Source organism: Protopterus annectens, chromosome 9.part0 (genome assembly GCF_019279795.1).
Source record: "Protopterus annectens isolate FY-2018-M chromosome 9.part0, PAN1.0, whole genome shotgun sequence".
NCBI lineage: Eukaryota > Metazoa > Chordata > Ceratodontiformes > Protopteridae > Protopterus > Protopterus annectens.
The window spans coordinates 863,404,731-863,418,409 of NC_056743.1; the positions used below are offsets into that span (position 1 = coordinate 863,404,731).

The following is a 13,679-nucleotide window of genomic DNA, read 5'->3' on the forward strand; positions in this document are numbered from 1 at the left end:
GGACCCAAAAGGGAAGTGTGCTCTGACAGCAACGGAGCCTTAGACACACTCACCCCTGCGGATCCGAAGCTCGGCTCTCGGTCCCGAGAGCTCGGATCCGAAAGATAACCCAATAAACTCGAGGGTAAGGCCAGCAAAGTAGCAACTACTATCGGCACCGACTCCTCGGCTCCAAGACGACTCTGATCCGACGGCTCCAAAACCTGACAGTGGATCAGAGAGAGGGGCAATGGGTGCAAAGAAAGGGACCAAGCTCCCTCCCGGGGGGGGGGGGGGGCAGGAGCACTCCCATCTGCATCTGGGCCTGCAGGAATCGACGCATCATCCAGTCCATATCTGCGGACAGACTCCTTGTACACCTGGAAGAAGTCGTCGAGGCGGGCTGAGAAGGCCACTTAGACGACTTCGAAGGTGACCGGGACTCCTCCTCCGGCTCCGGAGAGAAGCGTGGAGAACGGAGCCAAGAGGGGGAAGACCTGTAAACCCTCATAGGGGAACAAGTCAATTTAACTGGCGGCGCCAAAGGAACTGATTCGGCATGCCAATTTAACTGGCGGCGCCAAAGGAACTGATTCGGCATGCCGCTTATGGCTCTTGTGCCTATCCTTGTCCTTTTCCCTATGTCTCTTCTCTTTACTGGAAGAGTCCCCCTCTCCCTGGGAAGCAGCAGGAGGTTGAGTCCCAGCCAGGGGAGGGGAAGCTGAAGGCTGGACAGTCGCAGCCATGACTGGTGCCACTGAGGGAGAGGAGGAAGAAGAATACGGGTGTAAGAGTCCCACCAGGATTAGCTTGTTCCTCCTGTCCGTCAGAGCCCGGGGGTTAAAGGCTGCACAAATCTGGCAGCCCAATGTTAAGTGGGCTATCCCCAGGCAAAGAACGCACTGAGTGTGGCCATCCGCTGGGGACAGCTTATGATCACACTCAGCACATTTTGAAAAAATAGCCTTAGGACCCTCGGCCATCACACACAAGCACACCCCGACACACAGTAAGGGGAAGGGAAAAAATATTAATTTTACCGCAAAAAATTTATAAAAACACGGTTTAACTAAACTAAGGGCTACTATACAGACACAAACACCAAAAAAAGTATTTATCTGAGAAAAAAATTCCTCTCACCTAAGATGCTAAGAGCTCATCCCTAATGCTTCAGAAGTCGTGGCAAACGAGATCTGAGGACTGGATGGAGGTAGCAGGGTATTATGGGTAAGAGGGAGGAGCTGAGAGCTCGGATCTTTAGCTTGGAAAGCTGCCGGCTTGGATCCGAGGTTGGATCAGATAGCCACAGGTTGCTGATCAAATGAAGTTAACTACTTCAGATCAGAATATTTTATCTTGAAGCATACATGACGACAAACAACTGTATAGATATTTGACCTTTGTCAATCAGTATTTGTTAGAACAGCTGACTACCACCCTCCACCCAAAATATTCAAGTTGCTAAAATTAAAATACTTGCTCTGCTGGCAAATTCAAACTACCTTCACTGTACCTTATAATGAAAAGGCACAATGTCTACAAATACCCAATAGATACAACTCTCTCTCCAATTCACCAATATTCAGAATTCTACATCTTGGGTACTGCCCACCCCTCAAAAGCGGTAATCAATCAGAAAACAAAGCTACTCCCTTAGAAACATTAAAGAAAGTACAATCACATTCAAGCTAGGCATAAGAGAATAAACCTCTCTAGAGTAGATCCAACCTCAAACAACATACGCTCTGATATAAAAAATACAGAAAAGCTTCCACCATTCAAAAGAAAAAAAAATCTTAGATACATCTTGCAAGTGCTAAGTGCAACTGCTTCTGTGTTACTGGCTAGTTCTGTAGAAGCTACAGGTATGTAAATATGTAGTAATACTGACTTTTGTATACATGTAAAAAATTCTGCTCTTAAGTTGTGCTAACTGCATGCAGAACTTAAGTAAAATAATAAAAAAGTAGAAGAAAATAAAACTTTGTTTCTGTTCACTACATGTCTAGTAACTAACTGCTCACATCTGCTAGACTTGACCGTTAACTTTAGCATTCAGAGTTTTGCGTGTGGGTGTTCAAAACAGAAGGTATTCCAAAAGTAAGAAATCACTGATGCAAGCCATCATTAAATTAGTTGGTTTAGTCAAAAGTGGAGAACAGTTTTCCAGAGTCTTTTAGCAGTCAAAGTCCCTAGAGTCAAACATTTACAATCTCATGCTATGGCCATCGCCTGGTTATAAATGGAAGAGCACTATGTAACTCACTGTTACAGTCAAAGTCCCTAGAGTCAAACATTTACAATCTCATGCTATGGCCATCGCCTGGTTATAAATGGAAGAGCACTATGTAACTCACTGTTATTTTGGATGCTCAGACAATAAGCATTGCAAATGCACCAACACATGCGCTTATGGAAGGCTGTAGGAGTTTTACATGCTTACAGAAACAGTAGTAAATCACACTCACATAAACAGAGCATTAAAATGGGTAGAAACATCTTATTAAATCTTCTACTAACCTGAAGAAAATATAGCAGTCTAACCTCCATAAAGTATTAATTGGAGTAAACTTTATAAAAATATGAGCATCTATGCAACTTCCTGTAACTAAGTCATCAGCATTTAAGAACCCCCCCCCCACACACACACACACAAAAAAGAAATCTTGTCTACTATTTTTGGTCTGGTCTTCATAAAATATGTGTGGTTTTCTGGCAAATTGAGGATTGATGTCACTAAATAACAGGCATTTTGAGTTTCAGACTTCATATCCTTTGGAAAATGCATGCCAATGCAAATCTTATGGTATATCAACTTTCATCTGTATTTAAAAGCACAATACTTAATTATTCCTATTTCTGGCCTTTGTTCCCCTCATTATTTTGGGCTTTGTCCAGATTTCTTGCACATATAGGTTGAGAGGCACGCCTGGGAAATCTATGGGTTTGTTGGGATGATGAATAAACAAAGGATGTTGTCTAACCTCCATTAGTGAACTATGTAAACACTGGACAAGACTTGCAGTCTCCTGTAGAGAGACCATTAGGTTTTTACAGATAAGCAGCCCATCTACAACTCCTCCAATCTATTTTACATGCAAGGATGCAAAAAGCATTACACTGCTATGACGATTTTAAATTAATCTCAACTCAAAGTATATCATGGACGACTTCTACAACTAAAATTATTTTGTGCAGGTTTAAAAACAATACAACTCTTGGATCAAATAAACCAGGGCCCTCACAACCCTCCGAGGAAGGAGTTGGAGCCGAGCTGTCCAGAGCTAAGGCCCTGAGGGGAAGTGACGGCTCCGAAAGCTTTGGAGTCGAGGTCATTCCCTCAGAATCCAAGCCAACTCTTCAGCTCTAAGATACGTTGTACTCAAGGGGAGTCGGAGCTAAACAGATCAGGGAGATAGTCTGAGTTGAAGATAAGGTTATCTTCGGGTCAGACAGTTGATTCATGGAGATCTCAGATTCAAGGGCTCTGAAACAAAAGGCTGGATTAGAGAAGGACTAATGATTGGTATGCGAGGGAGTTTTAAGGCTCGCGTATCTGATGGGAGACCTAGGCGGTAAGGCCCCCACATCTGGTTCTGTGTTCTGAGGAATTGTCTCGTTGTTCTATCCACCTCTTCTTCAGAAAGACTTCTGTAGGACCTGATCAAAAAGGAAGTGGAAGGAGATCCAGAAGACTTTCTTGGGGTCTCTTACAGGAAAGGAGACCTTAGTCTTGGAGACACTGGCTCTGAAGGAAAAAAGAGGGTTGCGGAGCTGCAAAGACTCTGAGGTTGAAGGTGTCGGATCCGACAATTTCAGGCATTATAAAATATGATAAATAAGGAAATTACAGTTAAACTCTATAAAGTTTTCACTCACTATTCCCAAATTGCAAAACTGTTGAGCTCAACAGAATGCAATCCCGACCAAATCCTTAAAGCGGGAAACGAGACAGGAGGTAATGGAGTTGTCAGGAGCATTATGGGTAAAAGCAGCAGACTGAGAGTCAGATCCTAGAATCTAGAGAAAAGTGATCAATTTGGATCAGAGTCAGATCCTAGAATCTAGAGAAAAGTGATCAATTTGGATCAGAGGGTGGGATCAGAGACCCATTCTTTTAGAAACCAATAAAAATGGCATCAGATCCTCATTTACAGCTCCATCACTCAATATCTAAAGGTACTCCCTATGCAAAACATTTGACTGCTTAAAAATTGTAGTAACTCTGACTTCAGATCACAAAGAATGTCAGTGTGTCATACCTCTGTAAAACTGAAAAATAATCCCACTCCGCCCATGATTTTCAGAGCTTCATCTGCATGTGCCAACATTTTATCACCACAGGTTTCACAATGGCTTCCATTTCGCTTACATGGCTGAAACAACAAAAAAAAAAAAAACAAAAAAAAAAAGAGAGAGAAAGACACCGTTTATAATTCTCAACGTCTATAGATCATTCTATGCACGCTTTTTTTTTTAAAGATCCCAGCAATTGACTGAACCTGTTGAATACAAAATCTACTTACAAATATAAATGGGAAGTATTTCTGTTCATGTCTCTCATATGCAAACCCAGTAATTCAAACCGCACAGTGAAAATAAATGTTATTATACATACCTTTGGAAGGAAAACGTACAATTGTGTAAGTGAACTTACCATAACAGTAGATGTTTCACTAGATCATTGTAGAGCAGCAGCCTAAACTATATGGGACATATCCTGTTAAGGAGTGAATGACCATCCAGTTTCCAAAGCTTTAGGGCACCTTTCATGCACATCAACTGCATTACAGACAGAGGACAGCAGTATAAAGTCAACAGTTAGAAAGTTCAGTTGTGTATACTTACCATAAATGTAGATGTTCGAGTGTATTCACTGTTGCAGTCATCACACTTGGGTTATCTGCCTGCAGGTAGCCCTCAGTTGTCCCAAATACCAGAGACTTAGTATTTCTTCGTTGGACGCTGTCACTCCTTCCCTCACGTCAGGTCGTCAATGGTACAAAAACAGGCAACAGACACAATTACATCAGTTTTTCTTGCCCCAAATGTCAGGAGCCTCCAAATAGGGAGCTAGGATATGGTAGGGAAAACACCACCAGTAAAAAGTAAATACCAATACCAGTAGAAATAGCCATAGAGATATGAGAGAGAGAGAAAGAGAGAGAGAGAGAGAGAGAAAACCAGGGGGCTGGAGGGTGGGAAACCAGAATACACTTGAACATCTATATTTATGGTAAGTGTACCAACTGTACTATGTTCTTCGTATTTCACTGTTGCAGTCAAACTTGGGTTGATTCCCAAAGCTGAGGAAGGGTGGAGGCAGTCAAGAAGAGTTAGAGTTAGGGCTGGCTAGTAGGCCTTGCAAGACTGCTCTAGCAAAACCTACCCTGGATTTGGAAAAGATAGGCAGGTGGTAATGCTTGGTGAAGAAGGTGTGTACAGAACTCCAGGTAACAGCTTCCAGGATGTCCCTGGTAGGGACTCCCCTGAGAAATGTTGATGTAGCCCTAGTGGAATGTGTTCTGACCCCCTGAGGGGTTAGTTTTTCATGGTGCTTGTAGCAGAAATGGATGCAGTGTGCTATCCATTTGGAAATGGTTTGTTTTAAAATGGCCTTGCCCTCAGCCCCTGTTGCAAAATGGACTAGCAACTGGTCAGATTTTCTGAAAGGCTTAGTCCTATCAAGGCAGAATCTGAGCTGTCTGTGCACGTCCAAAGAATGCAGGATCCTTTCCCCTTTATTTTGAGGATTAGGGAAGAAGGTTGGCAAATGGATGGATTGGTTGAGAGCCACAATGGACACCACTTTAGGCATAAAGGAAGGGTTAAGCCCTGAGGGAAACCCTGTCAGCATGGAAAATAATGAAGGGTTCCACAGCCATCAGTGCTTTTAGCTCAAACACTCTTCTAGCCGAAGTGATGGCTAGAAGCAAGGCCGTTTTCCATTAACTCTGCTGAAGCAGCAGGTTCAAAAGGGGGAAGCGTGAGCTTTTCCAGTACAAAGTTATGGTCCCAAGCAGGGGTGGGTGCTCTCCTTGGTGGCCTTAAGTTGTTTGCCCCTCTCAGGAACTGTTTGATGAGAGGGTGGGAGACTAGAGGTGGCTCAGTATTGTAATGAGCTGAGATGGCAGAGGCATGGATCTTAATGGAGGAGAAGGATAGGCCTCTGGAGTAGCTCTGCTAGGTAATCCAGGATTAGAGGTAAGGAGGGCAGTTCTGTGTCCTTTCCTTTGGACTGAATCCAAGAACAGTACCTTTTCCACTCATCTGCATAGGATTTTCTTGTACTGTGCCTTCTGACTTCAAGGATGGCGTCCAGCACCCATTTGCTTAGGGTTGCTGGTGGAGTATTCAAGGAATAAGCCAGGCTGCAAGATTTAGGGCTTGCAATTGTGGATGCAAAATCTTCCCTCCTGCTGACAGAGCAGGGTTGGGGTCTGGTGTAGGTGCTAGGGTGGCACCATTGTCAGGTTGCGCAGGAGAGGGTACCAGTCCAGGGCAATCAGAATGGCCCTTGGCCTACCTTGTTTTAGCATAAAATCTAGAGTTTTTTCCATTGAAAGGATAGGGCATCCACTTTCCAGGCCCTGCTGTGAGGGTTCCTGGTGCAGAATTTGCTTAGCTGGTGGTTGAAGGGGGAGGCAAAGAGAACCACCTCCCTGGGTCCTCCATTTCTGAATCAGAAGGTTGAAGATGCTGGGCTCCAATTTCCACTCGGGTGGGTCTAGGAGATTTTTGCTCAAGTCGTCTGCCGGTGAGTTTTTTTTTGCCTGGCAGGAAATGAGCTTGTAGATGGACTTGGATGTCCAAGGCAGTGTTCCACTGGGCCATGGCTAACCTGCAGAGTGGATAAGAATGGGCTCCCCCCCCCCTGTTGATGTACCACATAACTGTGGTGTTGTCTGTTTTTATCATCAGTTGTCCTGGAAAGAGTAGGGATCTGAAGGCTGTCAGGGCATTCTGTACAGCTAGCATCTCTTTTTGGTTGATGTGCAGATGAATTTGACTTGGGCTCCAGTGGCCCTGAATACATTTGCCAGCCATGTGTGCCCCCCCCATGCATAGTCTGATGCGTCTGTGATCAGGGACTGGGCGGCATGGGGTTGAGTAAATGGCAGTCCCTTGCTGTGGTTGCATGCTTATGCCCACCAAAGGAACTCTGTCCTTAGACAAGGTATTAGAGGAATGACTGTTTCCAGGTCCTGAGAATGTTGGCACCAAAGACTTTTTAAGTACCACTGAAGTTTCCTCATATGCAGTCTTGTACATGGAATTAGCAGTACACATCAGGCCATGAACCCTAGGGCTTGCAGTATTTTTCTTGAAGATAGCTGGGTTCTGGTGGCCATTTGTTTGAAGTAGTCTGTCAGATAGACTTGCTTTTCTGAAGTGAGGAATGCCATCTGGGAAGTTGTGTCCAATCTTGGTCCCAGGAATACAATCTTTTGCCTGGGTACCAGTTGTGATTTCGTTTCATTGATGGAAGGTGTTGAGAATTGAAAGATCCAGGATTGGGCACCAAGAGCCCTCTTTCCTGGGTACAAGGAAGAGTCTGGAGTAGAATCCTTGACTCCTCTGTTCTACTGGAACAGGCTGACTAGCTCTGATATTGAGCAGGGGAAGTACTTGGCTTTGAGCCTCTGCCCACTGGTTTGGAGGAAGGTCTGATAACCCTTGGGGTTGGCAGTGAAGGGAAATAAAATTTGTACCCCTGGGATACAATGTTGAGGGCCCATCGGTCCTGAGTGATGGACATCCAGTTTTTTGCATGAAGGGCAAGTTTTCCTCCTAGGGGCACAAGCAATTGGGCAGGGCTGGGAAGTAGTGAGGAAGTCATTGTGAGCTTTTTCAATAAGGAGGTGGCTTACCACTCCCTGCTTTAGGGGTGGGGGCACCCCATTGCTTAAATCTCTGCTTACCCAGAGACTGTAGTCAGGATGGTCTGTTTCCCCTAGGTCTTGTTTGGGAAGGACTGGAGGGGGCTGGAAAGGACCAGTGTTTTGAAGGGCAATGCCTACTGAATCTAGGGGGTTGTACTTGTAGGAATTATTTAACAGTCTGTATAGATTTAGCTTTTTCTTCCATCTTTTTAAGAACCTCTTCTACTTTGGTGCCAAACAGTCCTTACTCAAAGGAGCATCTAGTAATTTAGATTTGACATGATCTGGCAAGGTCTGCTCCTTCAGCCAAGCATGTCTTCTCAGTACAGAGGCAGTCACTGCTGCCCTGCAAGATGCTTCTAGGGCATCAAAGCCACACTGCAAAGTATGGTTACTGCCTTGGTTTGCAGAGTGCATAAGCTCCTGCAATTCTTTATTTTCTGCACAATCTGGAAAAGTTACCACTTTTTGCTTAACAGGTTCCATACTATATCGTTCAAGCAAGCGGTGACCGAATGAGATGTACTGTTCACTCCATAAAACAGACCTCCACTGGATACAGTCTAAATAGTGCATAAACCAATTTATTAGTTAAAATATAAAACGATGAGCGCTTTCACTAACTAGTAGCTTCTTCAGATCGAAAACACTAAGCATGAAATTCATGCGCCTTATATAACTAGTAGCAATCATAATAATTAGTTAATTGGTAAATTAAAACAGAAAAACACTACAATGGCTAAGACTTGAATAATGAGCATATCTTAAACAATACAATAAAATACAACGCATCCCAAAGTAAATCTCGCTGTATATAATAGTCTCATTGATATAGACAGTGTGTCTGTGATTATGACAATGTTTTAATGTATGATAAATTTTATGCTGCTAGTTCTAATTCAATTTATTTTCGACAAGAAGGCTGTTTTTAATCACTGTGTTCTTAATGAATGTAATTTGACATGGCCAACATTTCATTGAATGAATATTGCCATATTTATTAGAGTCTATATCAATGAGACTGTATCCAGTGGAGGTCTGTTTTATGGAGTGAACAGTACATCTCATTCGGTCACCGCTTGCTTGAACGATTTATTATTTTTATACATTAGTCATTTTTTATTAGCAAGCGTTCTTTCAGCGTGTAACCAGGAACTATATATTTTCTAACTCAGGTTCCATACTATGTTGCTGGTATTTCAGCATGTGAAACTGGCAATTCAATGTCCTGATAGCAAGAGTTGCAGAGGTATATACCTTCTTACCCAATCTGTCCAAAGCTCTGGAATCCCTGTCCGAAGGGGTGGAATTCTTGGCTGTAGTAGCCTTGATACCTTTAGGCCCCTGGGAAATTATCTCTGGGTCAGCAGTAGGATTCTTGAAAATAAACTTGTGAGTATCAGGTACTCTGTAGTACCTGTCTGGTTTCCTAGGGGCAGGAGATAAAGTGCCAGGAGTAAGACTGGATTCCATGAAAACATCATCCACAACCATCCAGGACAGGGGATGTAGCTAAAGGCCTGTGCTGAGGCAACTCTAAAAATTTTCTGAGTCTCTTTTTGGACAGAGGACAGTCTTGGTATTCCCAATGGAAATGCTCTCAAAGTATGCAAGGTTTCACCAAATGAAAAATCCTCTGGAGGGGAGGCAGAGGGAATGGATTTATCTGCATCTGAATCCTCATAGGCAGATGAGGGCAAGTCTTCAAAATCAGAAAGGTCAGAGTCATCGGACTCCTGGTCTGTAGTACCTGAAGGGGACTGGATTCTCTCTCTTTGCAGGGGGAGGCTGACTTCCCCTAATCAGCATAATAAGGTCTTCAGCCATTCTAAGCATTTGTTTTTGTGGCATGGGTGCTTGAGCATGCACTTTGGTCGTCGGTTTTCTAAGCATAGTGCACAATCTGGGCCTTAGAAACTCTGTAATTTTGGTCAGAAATGAAGTCGTCTGTTTGTTTCGAACATCGGTAGAGCAAAAAACTGCCTCAGAAGCCGGTGCCTGCACAGTGGCTCTGGACCCATCCACAGTAGAGACACCCACTGGTTCCATAGTCGAAGCATCTCGTGGCATACCAGACTCAGAATGGGTCTCAGCAGAGGCCTGTAAATCCACTGAAGCAGGCATCAGGGGCTGCAAAGGCACCGCACTGAGTACCTGTGCTCTGGTAACTAGCTTAACGGAAGCATCGTCTGCAGTTTTGGACCTATGCGTCTGTCTCGGTCTTTATCCTTACTTTTTTTGGAAAAATCGGTAGTCGGATGGTTTACCGATGGAGATAGACAGCGAAAGAATTTAGCAACAGAGAGAGCCCAACGACGAATGTTTTGGGCGTTAAACAAGGCACAAAACCAACAGCGAGGGATGTCGTGGTCTGGGCCTAAACAGGTGACACAGTAAAAATTAAAATCTCTGTGAGGTATTTGCTTTCCACAGGCAAGACAATTGTTAACTTTTTCTGACATCGGTTATAGCAAGAAAAAAAGAATCCCCAACGGGGTACTTAGCTTTAGAAGACTTCAGGATTATTCAACTTGAAAATGAAAAATTCGGGTAGCGGCCAACCGGCACTTGCAAATTGCTTCTGCTTCGGGCTCCTCCTCAGCAAGAAAGACTGACGTAATGGCGTCGGTTGCCAGTTTTTATACCCCTGACAACCTGACATCAGGGAAGGAGTGACAGCATCCGACGCAGAAATACGAAGTCTCTGGTATTCGGGCCGACTGATGGCTACCTACAGGCAGATAAGCCAAGTGTGATGACTGCAACAGTGAAACACATCATCATCAAACTCTCAGGGCTTTCTTGGCTCACAGTAAGGAACGCTAGAGCTCAACCAACCAGGTATGTGCTAGGAGAAAGGCATAGGAAAATATCTACATCCTGGAATAAAACATAACAAAAAAGACAAGATGTAGGGAGGTTGTTCTTACTGCAATGATCTATGCTAACATCTAGTGTTATGGTAAGTTTACTTACACAGCTGCACTATGTTCATCACTACATCACTGTTGCAGTTGCATACACTATATGGGATGAAAAATAATCCTTGTTTTCCCGCCTTCCTCGACTAGCTTAGACCAGTTTACAGGCATTGCTGTATTCTGGGCTGTGGTGTAGTTCCTGTGTTGTCAATTACCTTACTTGGATAGAAGGAAGTTTCTTTGCTCACCAGTGGGAGTGGAGAGCCTTGAGCAGCCTACCTGTTCTTGGGGGAAGTGACCTCAGCACAAGAAGCTGTAGTAATTGGTTGTTTTGGGCCATTTCTAGCTCTTTTGTAGTTCACTGTTTAAAATCTGCCTCTGGGCGTTTTTTTTCTGGCTATACTGCTCAGACAAGCTCCACGTGGGTTTACAGAGTGGTCCTAGCAGCAGGGAACTCAAACTACCTTCTGGATTTAAGTATCTTTGCTTTTTTTCACTTGGAATAGCTTCTGTAGCTTACCTTGAACTAGCCTGAACTGTTTTTTTAACTGATTGCTGCATTATTTTAAAATCTGCACTTAAAAGTTACATTTTAGTCGAATTTGATCGAAAGTTTGCTTGTTTGTTTGTTTAACTGTGGTGGCTGCCCACTAAAGTGTGCTAGCCTGTGTAACTAATTTATCACTGTTTCTGCATTTTCTGTGCGTTTCTACCAAAAAAACAAAAAAATAATCCTTGTTTTCCCGCCTTCCTCGACTAGTTTAGACCAGTTTACAGGCATTGCTGTATTCTGGGCTGTGGTGTAGTTCCTGTGTTGTCCATTACCTTACTTGGATAGAAGGAAGTTTCTTTGCTCACCAGTGGGAGTGGGGAGCCTTGAGCAGCCTACCTGTCCTTGGGGGAAGTGACCTCAGCACAAGAATCTGTAGTAATTGGTTGTTTTGGACCATTTCTAGCTCTTTTGTAGTTCACTGTTTAAAATCCGCATTTGCACGGCTTTGCACTGTCGTGCCCATAGCGCAACGCCGGTTAAACTTTTTCTGGCTCTGCCAAGTGTGCTCTTCAAATTTTCCCTTAAGGAAGCTCTACTCTTAGTATAACCAGACTACTCACTGTATTATAAAGCCTAGCACTTGTTCTCATTATGTCTCTACTAAGTAAGCACTCTCGTACTAAGTAAAGCACTACACATCTACTTACCACCACTGTGAATATCCACTTCCCTTAAAGGTATACCACTCCCTTATACTGTTCTAGCATGTCGAGTGGTAGATTACTGGCGTCGTCTCCAGTTCAGCTGGTCAATCTGGGTATCTTGAGACAATGCTACAATTGCCTCATGTACACAGACAACCCTATCCTCCTCCCAACAAACACAAATACATGTGAGAGATGCAACTATATAGCCAAACTGGAGGCTGAACTCTCTCAACTCAGGGCTGGCATGACCAGGCAGGAGGAGATGGCAACCACACACACAACAATCCCAGTCCCACATAGACCTACCACAACTGCAAACCAAACACATAAAAACACAAAGACATACTCGGAGGCTCTAATAAAAAAAGTACAGTTTTGTACCTACCATAAATGTAGATGTCCGATAGGCATGCATCTGCAGTCCTTACAAATGGGTTGTCCTGTCGTCAGGCAGCCCTTCGGTCGGCCGGATTCCAAAGTCTGGGTCTGGCCTCGGCTGGTGTCGCACTTCACCCGACATCATAGCGGCAGTTCTTTGGGTATAAAGGCATCAGCCGACGCCATTTTCCTCAGTGTTTCTTGCCCCAGATGCCAGGTGCCCTCTAGGAAGGCTAAATTTGGATAAATGCAAATGGTTCCAAATAGTAGAGAGCAAACAAAAAATAAGCATGTATGTACATATATACAAACAAATACACCATAATAGATTCCCCCAGCTAGCTACAAGATGGGCAAATACCCTAGGAGTACCACAGAGGGGAAGGAGGGTGGGTAATCCTGACTGCAGATGCATGCCTATCGGACATCTACATTTATGGTAGGTACAAAACTGTACTATGTCCTTCAAGGATGCATCTGCAGTCCTTACAAATGGGTAGAATACCATAGCCAAACTGGGGAGGAGGAGAATTAAGATTATGGTGTAGTTAAGATCCCTTGCAAAACAGCAGTGGCAAAACCTGCTCGGGATCTGGAGTATAAAGGTAAATTATAATGCTTGGCAAATGTATGCACGGAGCTCCAAGTAGCAGCCTCTAAAATGTCTTTGGTAGCCACTCCTCGTAAAAAAGCTGTGGTAGTGGCTGTAGTCCTTGTAGAGTGAGGCCTGATGTTTTCTGGAGTTTTCTTCCCATGGTAGGAGTAACAAAATCTAATGCAATTTCCTATCCACTTAGAGATTGTCGGTTTTGAAATTGCTTTTCCTTCCATTCCTGTTGAATATGCTACCAGTAGCTGGTCAGTTTTTCTGTTGCTCTTGGTCCTGTCCAAGTAGTAACGTAATTGTCTACGTACATCCAAGGTATGCAACAGTCTTTCTCCCCTGTTCTGTGGGTTGGGGAAGAATGTAGGTAGGTGGATAGCTTGATTTAAAGATACCCTGGAGACCACCTTTGGCATAAAAGTAGGATTAGTTCTCATGGACACTATCTTGATGGAAGATCAGGAAGGGCTGTACTGCCATTAATGCCTGTAGCTCAGATACCCTTCTAGCTGAAGTGATTGCAAGCAGGAAAGCAGTTTTCCATGATAAGTATTGTAATTCTGCTGTTGCTGCTGGTTCGAAAGGAGGTAGTGTCAACTTTTCTAGCACAAAGTTCAAGTCCCATGCTGGCAATGGTGGCTTCCTAGGTGGTTTAACATTTTTAATTCCTCTCAGAAACTGCCTGAGCAGAGGATGTGAGAAGACTGGAGGATC

General features: G+C 43.8%; 1 protein-coding gene across 1 annotated transcript in view; it reads right to left on the reverse strand.

Moving 5' to 3' along the window:
* LOC122810601 (tetraspanin-31-like) overlaps positions 1–13,679 on the reverse strand; it is a 261,380-nt gene that overhangs the window by 63,988 nt on the left and 183,713 nt on the right. The window contains exon 5 of the mRNA XM_044082177.1: positions 4,242–4,355. Coding sequence (XP_043938112.1) covers positions 4,242–4,355 — 114 coding nt within the window. The remainder of the gene's footprint in view (positions 1–4,241; positions 4,356–13,679) is intronic.